This window comes from Ictidomys tridecemlineatus, chromosome 3 (genome assembly GCF_052094955.1).
Source record: "Ictidomys tridecemlineatus isolate mIctTri1 chromosome 3, mIctTri1.hap1, whole genome shotgun sequence".
NCBI classification, from domain to species: domain Eukaryota; kingdom Metazoa; phylum Chordata; class Mammalia; order Rodentia; family Sciuridae; genus Ictidomys; species Ictidomys tridecemlineatus.
This window is the reverse complement of record NC_135479.1, coordinates 168,570,818-168,595,939: the sequence shown is the minus strand read 5'-3', so window position 1 is coordinate 168,595,939 and position 25,122 is coordinate 168,570,818. Positions and strand designations below refer to the sequence as shown.

At 37.7% G+C, this 25,122-nt stretch overlaps 1 protein-coding gene across 1 annotated transcript in view; it reads left to right on the top strand.

The window, feature by feature from the left end:
- Window positions 1-25,122, top strand: part of Crybg3 (crystallin beta-gamma domain containing 3) — a 111,964-nt gene that overhangs the window by 10,928 nt on the left and 75,914 nt on the right. The window contains exon 2 of the mRNA XM_005336767.5: window positions 14,814-14,880. Coding sequence (XP_005336824.2) covers window positions 14,814-14,880 — 67 coding nt within the window. The remainder of the gene's footprint in view (window positions 1-14,813; window positions 14,881-25,122) is intronic.

The window sequence follows — 25,122 nt, the reverse complement described above, 5'->3', positions numbered from 1 at the left end:
TGATAAAATAGAAATTATTCAGAATTCTGAAGTCATGTCAGAATTGTTAATAGCATGAAATCAGATGCCAATCTGGTTTCCAGACCTTTTTTTTTTTTTAATTTATTTACAGTACTGGGAATTGAACATAGAGGCACTTCACTTCACCACTGAGCTATATTCCCAGTCTTTTTTTTTTTTTTTAATTGAGATAGGTCTTGCTAAGTTGTAGAGGATGATCTTGAACTTGTGATGCTCCCGCCGCAGCCCCTCAGTCACTGGATTATAGGTGTGTACCACTGAGCCCAGCTTTCACATCTGTCGGTGTGATTCATTTTTCTCTTTGCAATTTTGAGAATTTTGTAATTTTTGTTTTAATCTGGTCTCTACACATGCATATAATAAATCTTACATAGTCCTGGGTAGTTGGCAGGGTCTTTCTCTTGAGAGATTTATGCCTTACCATTCAAAATAAAGAGGTTTGCTCAGGCTCCCTTGTTTGTGGTCAGCACTTTGTATACTTCTACTATTCTTGGTGCTCCATTGCTTGGAGACTTCTCTTTTAAAAAGTTTTTTTTTTTTTTTCCTTCGCTTTCAGTCTCCTACCAAATGTCTGTAAATTGAGGGGTGTGAGTTGGGGCAGGGTTAACACTTTCAGCCATGTGCCTCATGTTCTGTCTTGGGCCTGCAGCTGAGATTTTCTGGAGTTGTGTCAGGATAAGTTGAAACTATAGTTTTTTCTTCTGTATCAATTTATATTGCATTTGTATCTACTCTAAATAATTCTGCCTGCTTTTCTCCCTCAGAAATCTGTTATCTCCTAAATGTGGTTACTTTTTTCTTTTGTTACCTAATAGCTTATTTCCTTTTATTTCTTCACTGTCATTTAGCAGAGCTTTTCTGTGGAATAGAGTTAAACATGAACTCAGCTCTCCTGATTTGCTGAGAATAGCTAGAAAATCTTTGCAGATATCATTGTTGCCATTTTTTTTTATTGCTTGAGTATAAACTGAACTTTAAGTTACGTGTGTAATGGGAAATAATTGCTAAAGGGTGACAAATCAAAGGTTTCCAACATACTTACAAAATCATATACTAGACTTTCAGTGCTAATTTCAAATAAGGTGTTGGACCAAGAATATAACCCATTGTCTAGCAAAATTTAAAGGTATTTACAAAATACAATTTTGATACAAGTATGGCAAACTTTTAAGGAACTTATCTTTTATATTTTTTATGACAATGGTATAAATAGAAGTTTCAGAAATGATGTGAAAATGTTTTTTCATTGCTCTTACAAATACTAGTTTTATGTGATTTCTAAAAGATATGTTATAAATTTCTTCTTGATTATCTGCATTAATATTTATACAAAAAGTGGATACTACCTCAATAGCTGGTAGTGATTTTCTTGTAACTACCATGTTTCTTATGACAAGAAGTAAAATATTTTGAATTTTAGATTTTAATAAGTGCCAACTGATTAGGTAAGATGTTAAGTATGTTTTTTGTCTTGCTCGTAAAGCAGCAGGAGCATACCCTGCCTGGAAGGGTAGCATTGTGCTATATCTTAAAACGGAAGATGTGAATAGTAATAATTTTGATAGATTGTTTCATTGTTTTAAGACAGATAAGGATCTTATTTGACAATGTTATGTATACTATATAACAAAAGAAATTACTATTGTGTAATATTTGTAGGATTAGTATTTTGTTATTTGTCTATTCTTAATTTATTTTCACTTTTTTGCTATTTATAAAAATCAACTATGGTATTTTGTAGTTTTCTTATCTTTTTAATAGTAATGTAAACTTTTGCAAGACAAATAATGAAATTATAAGAAAATTTTAAAAAACCACATTCATTACTTTACCCAGTTAGAGATAAGTACCATTCTTCTAACTCATTTCCAGTGTGTGTGTCTAGATGTCTAAGTATTTTTACAAAAAGTAAAAGTTCTCTTCAGGATTGAAACATGAATATATTCACTTAACAGTAGTGCTTTAACATTTTCTATAATAGTGCAAATATTTATACAAGTTACAAAACTAAAAATTTTAATCCCTATGAAAATCTTAGTTGTATCATTATTTATTATAATCTGCTTTAAGTATTTAATTGTGCCTCTGCTTACATAGGGTTTGAATTTCTAGTGGGGGAGGGCAGAAAACAAATCATGTAAATTTTTTTTTTTTTTTTTTGGTGGTGCTGAGGATTGAACCCAAGGCCTTGTGCATGCACAGCAAGCACTCTACCAACTGAGCTATGTCCCCAGCCCTCATTAAATTAATATGCGTGTGTTTTGAAGGAGTGTGAGAAAATAGGGGAGGATGGAGGTGGTGAGTCTAGGGTAAAGGGTGGGCAGTGTGTTCACAGAATGTGCTCTGTTGATAAGAGTTGAGCAAAGACCTGGATGATAAGTGAGAGTGGAAATGAACAAATCCAAGAAAAGACCAGTTCAGACAGAGACTAGAACCTGGTCCTGGATCATGTGATATAGATGCCTGTGGGGGCAAGTATAATAATGAGTGTCAGTGACATAAGGAGGGGCCCAGGGGCTGTGGCCTGATGAGATAGGACTTGATGGGCCCTAGCTAGGAGTTAAAGTGATGAGATTTACTTTTTGAAATGATCATTTAGGCATAGGCTTATATGTGTGTGTCTGTTTATTGATTGTTACATGTATTGTCTGCTCATATATGTCTAGAAGAATCTACAGAGGAGAAAGGATTTTTGTGGGAGCTGAGGTCAGCCATAATCCATCTCTGGGAAGGCACAGTTTTGCCCATCCTCAGTTCTCCGGTGCCTCCTCCCTCAGGACAGTTTTTTTGAACTATACATAATGAATGACCCATTTTATTTTATAATTTTAATTTATCTTTTTATGGGGATAGAGATTGAACCCAAAGCCTTGCATATGCCAGGCAAGTGCTCTACTGCTGAGCTACATCCCCAGCCCTGAATGCTCTGTGTTAGAAAGGAGCTAGAATACTATTCTGAGTTCATGTCATAGCAAAAGATTCAGTATGTTGATTCTTTTTTTAATATTTATATTTTTTAGTTGTAGTTGGACACAATACCTTTATTTGTTTATTTTTATGTGGTGCTGAGAATCAAACTCAAGGCCTCGCACGTGCTGGGGTTGTGGCCGCTGAGCCACAACCCCAGCCCTCAGGGTGTTGATTCTTGTGAGGTGGATCACAGACGTGTGGAATCTGAAGGGCATGAGATCAATGAAAGACTTTGGGGAGGATTTAGTAGTGACACTTGCGTGTTTGTGGTAGATAGCTGAGGTACATGCCAGACACACCAAGATTCTCACTCTACAGTCTGACTGAACTGTAATTATGGTCTTGTTTTGGGAACATGGGAAGAGGGACAGGAAATAAAGCCCCTTTAAGGTAAAGACATAAATTATAGGAGTGAGTTGACATGATAGAGAAAAGCAGTGTCAGAAGAGTCTGATATTGCAAAGCAGCAGCGCCTCATAATCACATCTATTATCTTTCTTCCCTTCTCTTGACTTTTCTCCAAAGATTTTGAATCATTCAAACACCAGATGTTTGAGCTAAAATACACGCTGTTTGACTGCCTTAAAATTGCAGCTTCTAGTTACCTTTTAATTTGAAGCCCAGAAATAGTGCCATAACCACCTGTTTTATATCCTGTTAATGGTCATTTAAAAAACACAAGTACCACTCTACTGCTGACAGTCACCATTTATGAATGGACAGTTTTCCAGATGGTTGTTTGTAAAGCATTGATGTGGAAATCTTTTTCCCTGTAGAAGTGGTATTGGACCTGCTGAATGGTGTTCTAGGCCAATGCTCGAAAGTCAATTTAATTCATAATATATCTGCAGTATAATATTGAACAAAGAGAACTATAGAGCTTGTCCTGTAAATCTGTATTTCTGTGAACAAAACCTCTTGGGTCATGTAGATGACCCCTATGGCATAAGCAGACGCTTCAGGAGGTTGTGGCTTAAATGAGAGCTTAGAGAGTCTAAGGAAATAGAGGACCAGCCTGGAGATAAGTAGCCTCAGTCATTCTGAAAAGAGGGACAGTAGACATTTCTGCCTCTTTATTATAATGCCCTGGTGTTTTGAGTCTCCATTGGTTTCTTGGTTATAATCTTTCCCTTTTTTTACAACACAAACCTTGGAATTAGTCTACCTATTTTTTTCTCTGTTTTTTATTTATTTTTTTCTTTTTTTTTTTGACTCACCATGTGATTATAGAAACAAAGCAACATAGGATTGTATATCTGACAGAGATCTCACATCAGCTGCTCTGTCTTTTCAGTTCACATCAGATCCAGAAAAGTGCATTTTGACTGAAGTGCCTTTTGTCCCTAAGGTATTATCCCAGAAACAGAGATATGTCCATTTTGAGTTTTTTCAAAGCATTTTACTACTAATGACAGTGGAAGAGAGACTGAGTAGAGAAAAGACCTGTTTGTGTTCTGTATTATATTTGCATTTAGTCCAATGGAAAGTCATCTGGGAGACTGAAGTATGATTGATCACATGACAGGAGTGGGTCTTTCTGGCTTCTTCTAGCATTTCATCACAGGATCAGATGAGGTGGGCTCTAGGTAAGGAACAACGTGCCAGGAAGGACAAACCTAGTAAAGTTGCAGTGGGAGAAATGCTGCTTAGTCATCCAGATGGCTGGAATCAGCAGTTTTATGTTATTGAGGGGAAGAGAAAACAAAAGATTTGTCCTGATTCCTTTTTCCTGTCCTCAAAAATATTACTAGGGCTGGGGATGTGGCTCAAGCGGTAGCGCGCTCGCCTGGCATGCGTGCGGCCCGGGTTCGATCCTCAGCACCACATACAAACAAAGATGTTGTGTCCGCCAATAACTAATAAATAAATAAATATTTAAAAAAAAGAATCTAATTTAAAAAATATATATATATATTACTAGTCCCTCTGTTGAAGACTATATCTTGTGCAGTGGAGAATCTAGAATGGGGACATAATTTCAGGCAGTATCAGGCTGAGTAGAATGGAGGAGGAGGAGAAAAAGCAAATCCTTAGAAGACTCTGAGGATGGTAAACCATCCTCAAAGGAGAGCAGATTGGTAGTCCTGTTTAGATGTAAGGACATTCCCAAGTTGGGGACTATGTTATGTTAGTGATCTTGTATTTAAAGATGCTCAGAATTATTGCCATTGATGTCAACACCAAAGATCACCTCCTCTCTGGAAATGGCAAGACATTATCAACTCTGGCATCTATAGAGAAGTGGACAAGTCTCCCTAGTACAGTTAAGGAAAGTATTTTCAGGTCTTTAATGTTTCCAGATTTTTCTGATGCAGCCACAGTCAGTATATATGAGAGAAAAGAACAGGAGTAGGAAGATGTGCCTGCATGTGTGTTATAAGCAGGGCAGAGTAAAGAACTTCTTTTCCTCCCCTTGCCTTCACCCCTCTCCACTGATCATACCTCACTGTCTTCCAGCTACCCAGGAAGCTGCACTCTTATTCCATGACAAAACTGTCCGTGGTATGGAGAAAACAGAGGATCTGTCCTTGTTGGTTCCACTCAGCACTTGTAATGCTCCCAGTACACCTTTGAGTAACAGCTTTTGGCTGCAGCTGAGCAGTTGTGTTGGAAAATGAGTAGTGCTCCACATGAGTGAGTTTGCTAAATAATTGTTACTTAGTCTTTCTGTATCAGCACTTAACATACTTAAGTATTATTGAGGGGAGATCTTCTTGACTAGATTTCTCTCTCCTGTGCAGCTATCAGATGTTGGTTCCTGCTGAATCCAGAGAGGCTCCCAGATCATTGTTTATCAAGAATCTGGTCAGAGTGTGACCTATAGCTGAAAAACCTAGAGGAGGTGTTAGTTGTAGAACATGTGGTTCCTCATCCCCACTCCAGGTGGCTTCCTTGGCAATCAGGCCCCAAATCTATTTCTTAAACCCAGTTCTTCAGACGATTCTGATGTTGATGGATAGAGGCTCTGAGGAGTGCAGAGGGTAAGGACTTGGTCTATTTGTTGCTCAGTTCCCAAGAATAGTGCCTGGCACATACAAGTATGTATTGTATACCTGTTGAATGTGTGAGTAATTGAGTCCAATCTTATGCTTCTTACTGGCTAGGGGTTAGAGACTCTTGTTAGAGTTTAACAAAACATAAGAGAGCTAAATGATAGATCCAGGGACTGTCTGTAAATTATTTGAACTTTAGAATGTTGATGTGTCTACTTTACTTTCATGGTCCAGAATTTTGTTTAATGTCTGACAGAGAGTAAGGATTCCTGTTTTTCAGCTATGGTATAAATAATATTGCTCAAAAATGAACAGCTTCTGTGTTACACTGACCTTCAAACTTGGGCTGTTTGGCCAGATTCATTCCCAAATTTCTATTAATAAATAAGGCGAGGCTTTTTAGAATTGCAAGGTAGTTTCATTTCTGCCTGTGTGTGGTTATGATTTTTGTATCTTACTCCCTGACATGAGGAAAGTGTGTGCTTTCTAAAAATATTTCTATTGAAATACTCCCAGGTCCCAAAGGGGGTTAAATTGTGAGCAAACAATAGAAACAGATTGTTGTCTTTCATATAGTTTGAGATTGTCTGGATTAGAACATGTTTTTCTTTTCCTTTTAGTTCTGTGTCTGAAAGTACTATTCTTTTGAGTCTTTCTGTGTTTTTTTTCTTTTTTTTTCCACTGAGCAGACATCTTACTATTCACTGTTACTAGTATCTTTAGCTACTATAGTCCAGTTTTTTTTTTTTTTGTGTGTGTGTGTGTTTTAAAAACAACTGAAAATGAATTTGTTCCTGTTTAGTCATTTTTTCCCCCACCAGCCCCACTTCCTTCTTTATGACTTTAGAGAAAGATGATATAGAATGGGCTGGTATGTTCTTTCAAGAAATCTATATACTACCTCATTAAGAATAATATTTATTATTGTTCTCAGTAGAATGGGATTTTCTGATAAAAGTAAGCAGGTGTGTTAGTTGACCTGTTTCTTTGAACAACTTAGAGGAGGGAAAGTTTATTTTGGCTCACAATAAATTGGAGGGTCAGTTCAATGACCCCATTGCTCTGGGCCCCAGATGAGTTAGAACATAATGGCAGGAGAGTGTGGTTGAGGAGCAAATCCAGGGAAGAGAGAAAGAGGAGGGAAGAGGACCCCCTTCCAGGGTATGCCTCTAGTGATCTACTGCCTTAGCCCACTTACCCACAATTACCACTAAGTTATTCCACTCAAACTAGCATAGACTGATTAGGTTACAACTGTCATAATGTGATCATTTCACTTCTGACTCTTCCTGCCCTCACATAGGACATTTGGGGAACACTTTATCCAAATCATAGCAGCAGGTACAAACTTGTAACAGATTTATAAAATGCATATAATGTATAATATTCTATTATCTTCACAATTCCAATCATGATGCTAGACTCTGGGATACACACATGAATGCTACACTTACTGAATTTAATAAATGCATATTCTGGCAAATGGAAAACCAGCTGTATGATAATAAAGAGCAGCAAATGTGTGAGAGTATTGTAGGATACCGTGGGACAGTGGGAACACAAAAAGTACAGTCAAAACTAGAATTAAACTATAAAGGATTAGGATTGTTTTGGGTGGGGAAGGATATTGCTGGCAGGAGAAGAAAGTGGTTTGCTGGCCTGTGAACTTGGCCTATTCTAGTATGTGAAGTGGTTTTGTGTGACAACTGTATCTGGAGCCAGGTTGTGAATAACTTTATCTGTCTATGCCAAGGACTCTTGTTTTACTGATCAGCCAATAGAAATTTATTAAAGTATTTTTTTGAACAGGAGGATGTCATGATAAGATATTAACAGTCACTTTGACTATCATTTGGATAGAATGGATTAAAGCAGAGCAATTCTAAAGATACAGAAGACCAGGCTGAAGTTGTAGCTCAGTGGTAGAGCACACTTGCCTGGCATGTGTGAGGCCCTGGGTTTGATCCTCAGCACCACATATAAATAAATAAATAAAACAAAAAATCCATTGACAACTAAAAAAATAAAAATAAAAAAAGATACAGGAGACCTTTTAATCTGGAAAAGAAGTGGGAAACATTTAATTAAATGATTTTTGTCACTAAATCAAAAATTTTAAATGTGTTGTTTGCTTTAAAACTCAATAGATTTTAAAATTTTCATTTAGCAATAAAAATCATGGGAATTATATAGCAAATCGTTTCATAAACTTACAAATAGTATCCAGAAATATTTTTTGTCATGATTTGAACATTAAATCACTTCGTGTTTGCACCATACTTGTGTGCTAATTTACTGTTAGGTTTTTCTGGCATTTTGGGGTGTATTCATAGTGTGTACATAGAACTAATTGTAGCTACTTGAAAAAACGTTTTGCCTTAATCCCATGAACTCAGCTGCATTTTCTGCAGAGCTTTTGTTTTGGAAGAGAAATTTACCAGTTTGATTTAGTCTCATTAAGGCAGTATGTTTACTGAAAGTTCTGTAAACACTCTAAATAAGTAGAATTCCAGGAATCATGAAGCAAGAACCAGGAGATTAAAATTAAGTGCTTATATGTTTAGATAGTTTTTAGGTAAGTCATTTGAAATGTTACAGAATTCACTTATAAAAATGCTCAGGTCAGGGCTGGGGTTGTAGCTCAGTGGCAGAGCACTTGCCTCGCACACATGAAACACTGTGTTTGATCCTCAGTACCACATAAAAATAAATGAACAAAATGAAGATATTGTGTCCATCTATAACTAAAAAATTTTAAAAAGATATTAAAAAAATGCTAAGGTCAGTGTTATTCTAAATTATATGCCAAATCTTTGTAACATTCTCTTATTACATTTATTTTGACAGTTGGTAGTTGTCTTTGATTTGAACTTAGACTAGTATCAACTTATGTGTTATTAAAAAATGACAACAGGGATCCAAGATGGCAGGCTTCAGGGAGGCTGCATTCTGTGTTGCTCCACGACCTGGGATTCTAGTAGTGGGAATGTTGTTTCTCTGCGAGTTATTAGAGGACCTCAACAGCTGCTCCCAAGCAGGACCACCAGCATCAGCATCTGAGTGGGACACCTGGCCACCCACAAGCAGGACCACACTGTTCCTGTGTGGACTCCCATCTACTAACATGGGGCTCCGCTGGTCCCCTCCATCTTGAGACACTGCGACCACTGTCATAGTCCCCTACACATGGTAACCTGCACCTGGGGACACAGGGCAGGGACTGGAGGCAGCCACCAGCCACAACACTGTATGCCACAGACCTGTGTCTCTGACATGCTGCTCAACACTACCACATGGCCCAACCTGGCCGAACACCCCATCTCTGAAAGCAGCCACTTCCATCTTGGGACACCTTGGTCACCATCTTTAGTTGGGGCAACTCTCAGCTTGGGACATCTGCTGTGGCCTAGAAGCAATATCAAGGTTCCTGTAAGGTCCTTGCTTAGCATCTGGACAGCCATCTTAAGTGACAGTCACCATTTTAAGAAAAAATTTTACTTTCCTGCCCCAGGTTATTTCTGAGAAAGACTCGAAACTCCCTCATACCAACCCCACCCTTAACTGCTGCATGAGAACCTGCCTGGCTCTAATCCCTGAGTCTGCCCCGTGAAAGTCCCGAACCCCAAGCCTGTTTTGCCTCTCTCCGTCTATGGAGAGATGTACCTTTATTTGTCAGCTCTGACAAACTCTTGTATGTATCTCTGCCTGGTCTCTGTTTCTCATTTCTCATTCACCCATCTCCCAGTTCCTTGCTTTCCTTTCAGTGCCTATAGTCCCCTACTCTCCCCTCTCCCCCACAGCCACTAACCCGGCACAGCCCATAGCTCACAAAACCTGCCCCTGAACTGCTCAGTACAGAACAGCTCCTTGGCAGTTGCTCAGCCCCCAGAATGCAGCCCACATGACTTCTGGGGAGAGAGGTTCCTGATTGGGAAGTAGAAAGGGAGGGAGTGAGTGAGATACAGTTTAGAGACTAAATTAGAGGCCAAGAATTGTGAGGTCTACAGGGGATATAAGGAGACAAGACTAGCTGCCCACATCACACAAGCGGGCCTCAAAGGAGATCCTTGAGGTGTAGTCTCCCATTGGGGACCAGCAAGTGCTATACCCCACCTCCAGGAGCTCCACCCCAAGACCAATCCTCCCACTCTAATAACCTCCACCATCCCGAGCTAACAACAGACAACCCCACCTATTGGATGAAAAGGGAATTAGGAAAGATATTGAACTGCAACAAAACCAATCCTTATATTTTCCTTGGAGATTTTTTTTGTTTTTTTTTTTTTCCTCTTTTTTTCCTCTCTCTCTTTTCCTGCCCTCACATCCCCAACATTTGTGAAACCAAGTACTTTTCATGAATTAGGCTACTGAAGACTGCAATGTCTGAATAGTAGGTTGTGTTATATATTCTTGTATCTCCAATTTTTACATTTTTATTTTTCTTAATTTTTATGTTTGTTTTTTATACTCTCTCTATTGTCTTCCCACTTACTTGTCTCCCCAAAATCACTTTCTCTCTTATCTTCTGTTACTAGCCAACTTTTTTAGATTCCACTCTCAAGTGTCCTAAAATCTAATAACTCTATATCCTCACCCCTTACCTCCTTAACACCTCTTCCTACACCTCACCCCTGGTTCTCTCTTTGTCTACCAACAGAAACTCTAGACCCTTTTGCAAACCTATGTTTTTATTATCTACAGTTTATATTCTAGATAATAACTGAACTCAACATTTCTGTATATTATGACAAACCATAAACATCTTAATAGCAACTATTTGGTTTAAGGCTGCATATTGTTTGTATCAGGATCTGTTAATATTGTTCTGCTCCTTAAAGGAGAGGTACTGGAACCCTGCAGGAACACTAAAAACTGTAACACCTCAGTTCCGCAGTTTAGAAGGGAAGATACATGAACATGAAAAAACAAAGGAAGAAAGTGCCCCAAACAAAGCAAGATACTACGTTATTAGAATCCATGGCCAGCACAACAGAAGAAATGATGAATAAGGAGTTCAGGATATACATAATTAAAATGTTCTGTGAATTAAAGAACAATATAATAGAGCAAATACAGATAGCAAAAGATCATTTTGATAAAGAGCTACATAAGCAAATACAAGAAGTGAAAATTACTTCAATAAGAAGATAGAGTTCTGAAAAAAAAAGATATCCTTGAAATGAAGGAAACAATAAATCAAATTAAAAACTCAATAGAAAGTATCACCAACAGATTAGATGTGTAGACCAATTGTACAGAATAGAAGACACAGAGACAAACCCACCTAGATACAGTTAGATTCCTCTTTTTGTCTCATACTAGACAAAGGTGCCAAAAATATATTGAAGAAAACATAACCTCTTCAACAAATGGTGCTGGGAGAACTGGAAATCCATATGCAGCAAAATGTAATTAAGCCCCTGTCTCTCACCATGTACAAAACTCAAAGTGGAGCAAGGACCTAGGAATTAGACCAGAGACCCTGCACGTAATAGAAGAAAAAGAAGGCCCAAATCTTCATCATGTGGGATTAGGCCCCGATTTCCTTAACAAGACTCCTATAGCACAAGAAATAAAAATCAAGAATCAATGAGTGGGATGGATTCAAACTGAAAAGCTTATTCTCAGCAAAAGAAACAATCAGTGAGGTGAATAGAGGGCCTACAGAATGGGAGCGAATTTTTACCACACACATATCAGAGCACTAATCTCTAGAATATACAAAGAACTCAAAAAACAACACCCACCCACCCCCCCAAAGAAAACACCCAAATATCTCAATCAATAAATGAGCCAAGGAACTGAACAGAGGCTTCTTAGAGGATGATATACAATCAACAACAAATATATGAAAAAATGTTCAACATCTCTAGCAATTAGATAAATGCAAATTAAAACTACTCTAAGATTTCATCTCATTTCAGTTAGAATGGCAGCTATTATGAAGACAAACAGCAATAAGTGTTGGCAGGGATGTGGGGAAAAAGGAACACTCATACATTGTTGATAGAACTGCAAATTGGTGCAGCCATTATGGAAAGCAGTATGGAGATTCCTTGGAAAACTAGAAATAGAGTCACCATTTGACCCAGCTATTGTACTCCTTGGTCTATACTCAAAGGATTTAAAAATAGCATAATAAGTGACTCAGCCACATCAATGTTTATAGAAGCACAATTCACAATAGCTAAATTGTGGAACCAACCTAGATACCCTTCAGTAGATGAATGGATAAAGAAACTGTGGTATATATACACAATGGAATGTTACTCAGGAATAAAAGAGAATGAAATCATGGCATTTGCAGGTAAATGGATAGAATTGGAGAATATCATGCTAAGCGAACTAAGCCAAACCCAAAAAACCAAAGGCCAAATATTTTCTCTGATATATGGAAGCTGATCCATAATGGGGTTTGGGGCGGGGACATGGGAGGAATGGAGGAACTTTAGATAGGGCAAAGGGAAGGGAGGGAGCCGGAGGGTAGGAAAGATGGTGGAATGAGATGAATATCATCACCCGAAGTACCTGTATGAAGACACAAATGGTGTGACTCCACTTTGTGTACAACCAGAGACATGAAAATTTGTGCTCTGTATGTGTACTATGAATTGAAATGCATTCTGCTATTATGTATAACAAAATTTAATGAATAAATAAATTAAAACAACAACAAAATAACAACTGAATTGTAATTAACCTTTTGGCAACAGAAAATAGATGTTAATTTTTAAAATAGCAACCACTGAAAAATATGTATAATATATGTATTATACATATACATATTTTAATACATATGTATATGTATATTAAATTATAAAATATGTAAATTATACATATACATATTTTAATACATATGTATATGTATATTAAATTTCTATATTGTTCATTATTAATTTGTACATCTGTGCCCTGATTTTCTCTATAGAATCTTCTGTGTATTTAACATACAACTTACATATTTGTCTTTTGCACAGGCTTGTGTTTCCTACTTACATTTAAAAGATATTAGAGCTAGGTCTATGTATTCCTGCAAAGAATCTGAGACTTAATGAAATTTTAATCTAGTATATTTTCCAGGTATTTGTGACCTTTCTTACATTTCTGTCTTTTGACTGCCACCATTTGTTCCTTGGATACTGTACACAATCACTGGATTGTAGGCTAGAAAATCTAAGCATCAGACATTGCATCTTCTCTTTCTACTCCATTTGCTTTGGGACTGACCTTTATGTGGTCTGAGCTGTTGCTCTGTTGCCAGTGACCATGACCCCAAGATTTGTCGGCAGGCAGGCACCTTCCTGCTTATTCTTGTACCTGCCTCAGAGCCCTGAAGTTTCCCCACTGCATGCCTGTAGGACAAAGATCATGTTCTGCAACGGGTTGAGCCAGTTTTTCATAGTAAAGCATCCATTAACCTTTGGTCTCCTTCTTTTTTTTTTTTGAGTTTTAATATTTATTTATTTTTTTAGTTTTTGGCAGACACAACATCTTTGTTTGTATATGGTGCTGAGGATCAAACCCGGGCCGCACGCATGCCAGGCAAGCGCGCTACCGCTTGAGCCACATCCCCAGCCCTGGTCTCCTTCTTATCTCTTATAGGACCTCTGCCTGACACACGTTCTATGTTTTTGTCTTATATTAAAAACAAACATGGGTTCCTGAAAATGCCATATTCTCTAGATCCTCTGTCTTTGTACTTCCTCTGGGGCACTTTTGGGGCAGGCAGAATGGATTGTTTCCTCTGTGCTTCACAGCACTTTGTGATTTCAGCAGTTTTAATTTTTATAAATTGTACTATTGAAATTTCTACATCAGTGTCCCCAACTACACTTGAGTTTTACAAAGTGCCAAACCTACATGTTTTTATGTGCTAAAAACCAAGTGTAGACTTTGACTTATGGTAGATAGTCATGATAATAGAGTGGAGCTACTGGTTTTGTCTAGGATTAGGAAAGAATGAAAACAAGATAATGTATAAACACAGAGATAAGAATATTTAGGTCTCAAATATATAGGTGCCTGATAGGCAGAGTAGTTTCTTATGTCATTCCTTTTGGCATCTGTGAAGACAAATAATAATTAGAAGTGACTATCCAGAAAATTGGATTCCAGAGTTGCCATCTGGGATACATTTGGGGCAAGATCAACCTGCATCCAGTTTTGAGTATTCCCAGAGTTTGCTAGCTGAACCTCTATGTGTATAATGATTTGCTGAATAGAAATATCTCTCGGCACAGACATTAAAAAGGGATCTAACTGTGGAGAACCTGAAGATAAATAAATCTTCACGTGCTAGCACTTTCCCTTGTTATAATAGACCTATGTTGTACCGGTACATCATTACTGTGATCTTGATTACCAAAATCAGAAGATATGAAGCATACTGGATTCACAAAAGTTACTGAAACCTGGATGGACATATTTGTATGTTTTTTCAAGTGTTGATATTCAAATAAGCATATATATATATTTTGTATTGGGATTGAATTCAGGGGCACTCAACCACTGAGCCACATCTCCAGCCCTCTTTTGTATTTTATTTAGAGATTTATAGACAGGGTCTCACAGAGTTGTTTAGCACCTTGCAGTTGCTGAGGCTGGCTTTCAATTCGAGATCCTCCTCTATCAGCTTCCTGAGCCGTTGGGGTTATAGGTGTGCACCACTGCACCTGGCCTCAAATAAGCATATTCCTCATATATTTTGTGTATGAATACTTTGAGCACTGCAGATAAAGTAACATTCAATTTTTGGCTTAAATATAGAAAATGTATGAGTCGAATTATTCTCTTTTGATTTCAAAAGAAACTGTGGTTTTTATTTTTCAGTGCTGAAAATGAGCCCATGAGCACAAGTCAGAAAAAGGAAAATGTACTTTCATCAGATGCAGTAAAGGTATAGTTTTAAATTAATGTTATCAATTTAATCACAATGATATATTGTTAATGTTAATACCAAGCGCATATTTTAAATTACTGCACATTTTTCCTTTTAGATTCTGTATCTTATTGTACTTTTCAAAAAGAGACTCATATTATTACTTTATGTGGAAATTCAGTCCAGCTCTGTTGAACATTAGCATCATGAGATGGGGCAGCTTTGGGACAGAAAGAAGAACCCTGAGAAGGCAGTTTAGAGAGTGATGGTCTCAGTTTTGCCACTAATCAGCTGCATGGCCTTCAGCAGAGAAACTTATTTTTTTTGTGCCTTACTCTTCTAATCTGTATATCATATTACATGATCTCCACGGTCTGTTTTCCCTAGAAAGTTCTTATATGTAGGTTGCATTTATGAAATGCTGTAGACAACTATTAATCAGTTTGGGGGAAGTAGAAATTAATTACATGTTCCCACATGCCATCGCTCTGTGATGCATGAGTTTGGTAGGCTTATATATGAATTGGTCTTCTTTGCTTATATAAGACAAGCTCAAAAAACATATAAGCCTTATACCTAGCTACCCAGTTATTGATAAGTGGTTGAAAATTAATAAATGTTTCAGTCTTTCTTTTCATAAGTGATTTTCTAGGAACCGGATGTTTGTGTTCTTTGGCCAGATATGCTGTTCTACAATCTTGCCTTTTGGTCCCAGTTGCTTTCTTTTTACATGATTTGTAACAATCAGTCAGAGGGACAATTTGCACTTTCTAAGGATTTCAGGGCAAATTAGCTTGGTTAAACAGTCACGTGAATTTTTTAAGTACTAATATGGATACTTTTTAACATTTTTGAAACCTATATAAAATCCAAGTACACTGAATATGGCAAGGATCAAGTTTGCATTCTTTATTCCTCCTGCCTTCTTCATGCCAGTGGAAAATTAAATATTTATTGAAAGAGAAAAAAAATCCTGGATCACCCTGCTTCCATTTCTTCACTTCTTTGTGAGTTTGGCTACTAAATCCTGTTCTTGGGTTCTATAATATCTTTCCCCTACTTCTCTTCTGCAGCCAGCAGTTAGGCATTCTGTCACTTTACCTTTGGACAAGCTTTATAGTTGTTATATGCCATTAAGTTGCCCTACGCAAGATTTTCACTTCTAGTACTCAAATATGAAAGTTCACCCATGTTGTTTCACAGAAGGGCTGTGCTTCTAAGATCTCAAACTTGGAATTTTCTTTGGATACCAACTCCTGCCTGTTCATCTTAATTCCTCATGGCCTCTGAATTCTTGACCCACACCAAACCTTCCTGCTTTCTTTGCTTCCTCCTCTTCTCTTGGTCTTTTCTTGTTTCCCTACTCAGGCTCTTTCTATGGTTCTGTTCTTTCAGCTACAATTTTCCTTAAAAAAAAAAAAAAAAAGTCTTCAGTCTTAAAACTCTTTTATTCCCAGTAGTTCTGTTTTCCACCTTCAGAGATTTGCTCCAGGAAGTTCCAGCTTTGTGGATTTAGTAAATATTTATGGTGGCAAAAATAATGGCTGGACGTCTATGCTAACAGCCTTTTCCTATTTTTGTTAATATCTTAGTCCATACAATCTTTTTGATACGCTCTTAATATTTTAGTTTGAGTGTCCAGGATCATTTCATTCTGGGATCTAGGTCCCTAAGTAAATACCACTCACAGTCATAAGGCTGTTTTACTGATGACTTGAAGCCTTCAAGGTTACTTGTACATGGGAACCTGGATTAGCTCATAATAAAAAGAGTACATGGCATTCTCTGGGATAGCATTTTGGCCCGTGTAACCTTTTGTTTTTCTCATCCTTCTGAAAACTACCGGTAAAATTTCTTCAACCTAACCACACAGACGCCAGCACTCAGCCTCAGGCCTTAGGGGGAGCAAAACAGGTTAAAAACAGTTTGCGATAACATTTAGTCTCTTGCCATTTGGAACATTTTCAGTTGAAGATTTTTCATTTAGCAAGTGGCATAAAACATGCCTTTTGTTTTCTTTCTAATGAATAGTTCCTGAAACAGCACTCCACTGTAGTTTGGCATTTTTTCACTGTGTGCTTCCATCTTGTTAGCCTGGATTGGATAATGCCTTCTGTGATAAGAAGGAAAAAATGTGCATTTTTCTTCTCAAGTCTGAGTCATGAATAACATTTATATATGATGAATATACTCTTATATATATCTTGTTATGAGTGTTTGGCCTTTAAGATGCTGACTCAAGATGTCAGAAGTTGTTGGCTAGGGGACAAGTTTGAGCTACAAAAATTAATTGCAGTTTCATAATATAATACAAGATAATTTTATAATTATCTTTGGACACTATGATTTTTAAAATACCACTTACATGCTGCATAGCTTTTGCTGTTTTGATAACATTGTTATCTAATACTTGAATCTGTTCATCTACTGGAATATTTTTCTTTTATATTAATCATGTTTTGAATCTACCTGGAGAAACTTTCGGATATTTAGTTCTCATTTTACCATTAAAAATCTTGTAGCCTTAGCCTCTTGATGCATTCACATTACTTTTATTTAAGTGGGGGAAGGCATGTTGTTAAGCCCTGTCCCCTTCTGCCTATTTCAGAGGAATGGGTATCCCTTTGTTCCTTCCAAGGCTGAGTTCCCAGCAGCCTGTACCTGTGTCCCATATCAGTGGAATGGTATCTTTACTCTAACCCTAACTTTAACCATAACTCAGGAAAAATAGTTCTTGGAATAAAACATCTGGCCAAAACTTGGAAATATATTTTTGTTTGAGAATGGTGGTGATTTATTCTGGGTGAACAGTGTAGAAATCAGCTATTAGAAAGAAACATTTTAGAACGGAGGCATACACGAATATATTGAACTTTGTCCAGAAATCAAAATCCTTATCTCTTGATTGCTTTTATAGAATGCCATCAGGGTACCTAAAATGGAGATAGACCTAGAATGGTCCTTCACTGGTATAAGTGAATACCTTACATAAGGAAACTGGGAAGGATCAAGTATTTTAAAAATCTTTTCTAATTTATTGATTTTTTTTTTTTTAATTTGAGAAACTTTGCCTCCACAGGTTCTAGGTATGGAATCTGGAATAGTAGAGGCAACTCCAGAAACCTCTCAGAGGATCAAAAACATTGATCTTCTGGCTCATTGTTGTTACTGGATAAGTCCTTTTACCACAATAGGAAGGAATGGCTTTCCCTTCATGTCATAGCTTCTTGTTTCTTTCTCTTCTTGCCTTATCCTTCTGCCCAACTTGATTTGATTTCTGACTAACATGGTAGGTTATGTAGGACAAAGCCCACATCTCTATCTCCATCTCAACATGTATTCCTGACATTCAGAGTGAGAAAGCCAGTTCTTTGAGCTTTTCCTCTGAGATATCACCAGGTAAAAGATTTGTTTTAACTTACTTTGTTCTAACTTCCTTCTATTTTTGTATATTTGGTCCTAGTAAAAGGTGCTATTATATTACCCAAGCTTGGCACCTGGGAATGATTCTCTCATTTTGTTTTCTTTCTCATTGTATCAATTCGAAGGAACAACTCATCTTTCCTATCCTTACCCCTTGCTACTATATAAATGATTTTTTAAAATATTTTTTTTAGTCACACACAATACCTTTATTTATTTATTTATTTTTATGTGTTGCTGAGAATTGAACCTTGTGCCTCACATGTGCTAGGCGAGCACTCTACTGCTGAGCCACAACCCCAGCCCTGATTTTTTATTTAGATTAGAACTGATATTTTTTATTTAGATCAGCAATTTACATCCCCCGGCCCCAACCTTTCTTTTGGTTCTGATTCATATAATGATGACTGCTTGGGGATAACTATGGTTAAGGGCATTTATCTGGAGATATATATTCCTGTGTTAAAACTTATGTGGAGATGAAAAACAGTGAAAGTAATACCATTGATAAAACCTTGATTCCATTCCATTGTAATTTTTAAAAGTGAAATTCCAGGTTTTTAATTAATATTGGTAGAGTTATTTATGACAGCTCAGAAATAATTATTAGCAACAGTGTGTCATGATGTAGAAGTTGCAGATAGCTTAGTTGTTTTTGTATTAAGCCATAACCAAATTAGGTAGGACAAAATAATTTATGGTCTATCTACTTTGTCTGTTCTTATTTTCTATTGAATAATTTATTCTGTGATAAAGACGTAAAGTTACCTTTCAAGCAAAATTACTTTAACAATAGAAGTATAAACAGTTTATCTTTACATCTTAATATTATCTGTAAAATTCATATCTTGTTAAGGCAAATGTGACTATCAGTAGTGACTATGGAGTAAATCAAACAGTTCACCACAACTAAATCAATTATGACAGTCAGTGGTGATTTTTATTTAAAACTTTAGTATCACTTAGACTTTAACTCAAGGTAGCAGTAATAATAATTTGATGCCAAAGTATTTTTTTTCAAAATTGAGGGAATTTCAACTCTTAGTGGTACAATTTCAACAACTGGCAACAAATGGCAAATTTGCCAAGTAATATGAGGCAGCCAGATGTCTTAATGGAATCTTAACTAGAATTCTCTAGAAAGCAGCTTGTTTCGGTTTACGAATGCCAAATTTTAGTACCTTTTAATGACTAAGGTAATATAGTCCTACTTATGACAACAACATAAGAAGTTGTTTGCTTTCCCTCGGTGGTGGCAGAGAAGACATAGGATGATAGGGATATCCATTGGAAGAATATATACACATTCTCCACACTGAAAACCTTGAGTTTTGGCAGGGCACAGTGGTTCACACCTGTAATCCCAGTGGTCTGCGAGGCTAAGGCAGAAGGATTGCAAATTTAAAGCCAGCCTCAACAATTTAGCAAGCCCTTAAGCAATTCAGTGAAACCCTGTCTCTAAATAAAATACAAAAAGGGCTGGGAATATATCTCAGCGGTTAGGTGCCCCTAGGTTCCATCCCCGGTACCAGAAAACAAAACAAAACCAAAAAACCTTGAGTTGTGGTAGGAATTTCCAAAGAGAGGAAGGGATGAGTGATCTCAGCAATTGGAATAGCAGTATTCCAAGAGATAATACAGTTAGAGACAATGAAAGGAAGGAAGGGAGGAAAGAAGGGAAGCAGAATAAATGAGTGAAAATGCTTATGCCGACATTGAACATTCCAAGCATGAGCAGCAAGAGGTGAAATTGGAGAATGCTTCAGGGGCTAGATTCATCAAGACCCCAAATGCCATGGTAGGGAGTTTGACAGCAATGCACAACCATTGAAAGACTTTGACATATTGTATTTGACTTGTACAGGAGTGCTTTGCCTTTTGAATGGACAGTAGATTGAAGGACAACAAGAAGGAAATCAAGCACACTGCCAACACTATTCTAGGGTAGGGGGTTATAGTGTCCTGATGGCTGACTGTAACAAGAAGTGAGGATTTTATAATTTCTAGAAAATGGAAGAATGGAAATACAGGGTGGTCACGTTTAGTTTAGAATGTATTGGCTTTGAGGTTCCAGTGAAGCATCCAGAAGCAGATTAATGTCTGGTTGATGGTGAGATGTGCAGGTCTATAGCTTAGGAGTTCGAACTGAGAATACAAATCTGGGGTAATCTGAACCATTGCATATGTGGGAACCATGAGATCTCATGAGAAATTGAGCACAAGCTGGAAATAGGAGGAATAAGGTTTAAAAGGAATGATTACAATGTGTTCATCTTGGAGGAGACTGAAAGAATATTCAGATAGGAAGATGGGACACCTTGGAGTCTGAATGTCAGGGAAGCCGAAGAAAGAATGGTTTTCAGGGAAGAGATTTCATCTCACATTCTTTCAATGCATAATATAATGCCAATACCAGAAAAAAAATTAGAACTAGTAAGTAGGACAGTGTCTCCCAGAGATTGTGGTCACAGCATGCCTGGGAGAAAAACCAGGCAATAGGGATTTAGGAAGTGATTTGGAGGTAAAGGAAGGGTAGTGAGGGTTAATACCTCCTTTGTGAGGAGGTTGGTAGTGAGAAGAGAGAAGGCTATCTCTGTATGTTAGACTAGCAAATGAGCAACTGAGGTTTCTGAGGAGACATCTGGGTGGAGCTCTTCTATTCTGTCATGCACAGCTTAGTGAAGGAAGCAGCCCAGAGGCTGCTGCCAAAATGCAGGTAGACGAGAGGCACACTCAGGACTATGAGGAAGTGACTCTACAAAATAGGCAGTTTTAAACCAGGGAGAGAGAAGTGGGGAACTTAAGGGATGTAGAAAAGTTTTGAAATTACTGCCGTAGAAATGGGGGAAGGTTTGAGACTGGTTTCTAGCTAAGGCTGTAAATCATGAATTGTAGGTGCCCTGCATCTGCTAAGCTGTGTGTTCACCCACTGGGTTTTAAAGTAAGACTCCTTCACGGATGTGGAAGAGAAAGACTGGAGTTTTGCTGGATGGAGATGAACAAAGATCAAGGGAAAAAGGCTTTGAGGTTATTGACAGTATTGTTGGATAGCTGGACAGAGAAGATACACATATTTGTGAGAGCTGAAAGAGAATAAGAATCAGGGGGCCGAAGCTGTGATGAGGCAGGGGACATGGTGTGATGGGCACACCTGGGACAGTGGGAAAGGAGCTGGGAAGATGAGAAGGTTTGGACACTGGTGGTTGCCTAAAGTTGAGGGTCAGAGGTGGGTCAAGATGGTAAAGACAGTGACTGGATTAGCCAGAGGAGTAGGTCAGGTGGAAGCAAAAGTCACTAGAATTAAGGGTGCCAAGGAACTGGCCAGGGTGAACCGAAGGGTTGTCCTTGTTGTGCACAATTCCCAAGTCAGGTGGTAAAGGCAGTCAAGGAAGAGCCCTTCTCTGTCTTTCACTCAGACTTGGCGACTCTCCCTATACCTTGACCATGCTGACTCTACCAGTCATCATGGTGGTACAGCATCTGCGACCTGCTCTAGGCTGCTCAAGGAGGTGACAAAATAATTCCAATAAGACCTGCAGAAAGTTCTTATATTACTAGAGGTAGGCTCCATGGAAGCAGGGACTTGGGTGTATTTTTTCACTGTTGTATCCAAACACTTATAATAGTGTCTTACACATTGTTTATTGAATGAATAAATCCTTTAAAGTTTGTACTACCCCTGACTGCTCCTTGGCTCACCCTGTTTTAGTGTATTGCTGACTTGGGTTTGCATTCCTCAGAAACATTCTTCCAAGTTTGTGAGAAACATTCTCACAAGTCTTAATTTCGTGAGTCCAGATGCCAGCTCTGCCTCTGAGGTCTGCCTTATTTCCCCTTCCACTTTCATGAGATCACAGCCACTTGTTGGATCTTCCTCATTGTCTCCACTCTTACAGAATTACCCAGGGTTTAGCCTTGTGCTTCTTACTTTAGGAGAAAAGGGAAATGTCCATCCTCCTCCCCAAGGCTAAACCCCTCCCTTATTAGTGATATTAGAGACCATGTTGATCTCTTTGGCCATCATGTTCTCTGTTCTTCTGGCATCTATGATCCCTTCCCTTGTAACCTGTGTATCCCTTCCTTTAAAACGGGAACAAAAAGCCATTTCTTCATTCTTGGAACTTTAAATATTGTCATTTTTCTTTCTGGTTATAAATCTCTCAAAAGGCTCCCTTCTAATTAGTGAGCTTTCTGATCTCTTTGTAACCTGCTCACTTTGTAGATCTTTGAGTTTAGGACTGGGCTTATGGATTTCTGAGGCATTATGACTGTTTTTCCTCCATTCATAGGGATTGTCCTTGGTTCTCATTCCTTTATTCCAAAAAGTATTTGAGCATCTCTTATTGTCAGGCACGTTTCAATGTGCTGGAGATATTGCAGTGAATAACATAGACAAAAGATGTCTACCTTAGTGGATTTTATTTTCTGGGGGGGGGGTGGAAACCAAACACACACAGATTTTCAAAGGTGTACATGTGTATTCTTGGCAAGTACAAGGAGGAAAATAAAACAGAAGGGAGAAGGGCAGTTTTGGAATGCAGGGGTTTGCTAAGTAGGACCTTTAAATGAGGTCTAAAGGAGATAAGGAGGTGCAAATCACATAACTATCTGGGACAAGAACATTCTAAGCAGAGAGGATAAGGGCAAAATTTCTAGGCAAGAGAGCGTACCTGATGTTTCTGAAGATCAGTGAGGAAGATAGCCCCTACTTTTTTTTTTTTTTTTTAATCTGACAGTAGTGAAAACATTCTTTCCTCCCTGGTGCATTTGAAAATATCTTTTCCCCTTGACTTTGGACAACACTCTTTTGGAGGGAGTAATCTGGCCTTATTTTTGCATTTTTCATTTCTTTGTGTATGTCTGCATCTGCCTTTTATTCTTTTCTTTCCCTCTACAGCCCTTTCATTGGTCTCCACTCCCCTGTACACAGTGTGTTGCCAAGTTGCATTCCTAAGCTGTATTTCTGACTGCCTACCAGACTTTCTGTTATCCCTCACTCTCCCTTTCTGTTATCCCTCACTGGTCACCCTGTCAAACCTCATTCTCTCTCCTCTGTCTTCTTTGGCCACACTGCTGCCATAATGAACATCCTTCAGACATCTGTGTATACATACTGTGTGTCTAAAATGTTTTTTTTTTTTTTTGTCCTTCAGGAGCAAGCTCAGATGTTACCTTCTTTATGCGATGATTTCTCCCTATCTCTAGTCAAATTAATTATGTCCTTCATTAAGTCTTTCTTCTGAACTCCATAAAGTGATGCAGTGATGACTAAATTTCTTGTTAGACTGGAAGCTCCCCAAAGGCCACAGCTAAGACATATTAATCAGTGCTTCTAACGCTTTTCTATATTTCCTTGTATAAGGCATGTAGCAAAAAGAGCGGAGAGATGAATTTGCTTCAAGATTACATACTGCATATAAAGGGAAAAATTTCCCAAAGATGCAGATGCCTTCATGGTAGCATCATGTATTATATGCAGAATATTAACATCATTACAAGAAACTGGAATTGATATTTTGTTTGTGGTTTCTTAAATCCTGAGTGCTTTTCATTCTACTGACTTGTTAGAACAATGGCAGACAGTCCTGTTGGCAGAGGGACATAGGCCCCACCTAATAAGGGCCTGTGGCAGGCTGAACTGCATTGCTGTCTAGGCTTAGGGCAAAGAACAGCTGCTTTAGATCAAACTTAAGATTTTAGTTATACAAATACAGATTTTATTGTAGGTGTTTACATTGAATAGCACAGTTCTCTTTTTTTCCCCTAAATTTAATAACTTTATTGAGGTTATTTTAATTAGAAATTTCTCCTAAGATTGTGAGGGGAAAATGAAGCAGCTCAGACATTTTAGAAAATTAAAAAATTCTCTTTGGCAAACTTGCATTATCAACATTCTAGAAGAGTAAAGCTGAAAATTGAGGCTAAGAAGAAACAAATGATTTTTAAAAATTTGTACATAACTCTGAGAAGGTTAAATGTGAAGGTGTTCATTAGCAAAATGTGTCTTCCTCCTTTGGAAAATAGAATATTATGCTTTGAAAGGAATAGTCAAGTGAAAATAATAATTAAGTGAGCCAAATACTATTTTTGACAGAAATAATTTTTTTAAATAATGTCTAAAGCTAATCTCCACGTTTTCTTACTTTTTAAGAACATTGCTCTAGTTTTGCAAAACTTCACTTTTGAATCTCTAAATAATTTTAAGAATATTGATATTTTAGTGAAAAGTTCATAGTTTACTTTCTTCAGGTGGCTGTGCAGGCTATTGGTTATAAGAAAGAATTAATTGATTTGATTGATGTTCCACATTAGTTCATTTTGACTTAGGGAGAACTATTGTGGCTGGAAATTAAACAAATTAAATAGAATAGTCAAAGGACAAAAGAAAAAGTGTCTTTCCTGTGTGAGCACTTGTAAAATGTGGTTGAGCATGTCTTCTGCCACACTCTGGGGCCTTTCTGTCAGCTGAGGGGAAGGGGCTGCCTTGCAATGTGGGCTCTCACAGGAGCAGAAGGTTGAATGGGTTAAGAGGAGACAGTAGGGTCAAATTGCAGTTGAAACTGTAGAAGTTGAGACTTGTAGACTGCAAGGCTGGTGATATTTTTTTTCAGTGTCCTGACAGAAAAATGCTCCATGTTGACTTAGAACTACCCTCTGACATCTAAGGTGGGCACAGACTTAAAATATGGTTTACTTGAAATCAGTTCGCTGGGTTAATAGGTTCTGAATACTTTCTCAACCTTTCATATGCTAAATGTGATTTGTGGTGAGTGGAATGCTTCTTTCAGCGGTTGGAAACTTGGATTCAAATGTGGAACGAGGTGAATGAACAAATGA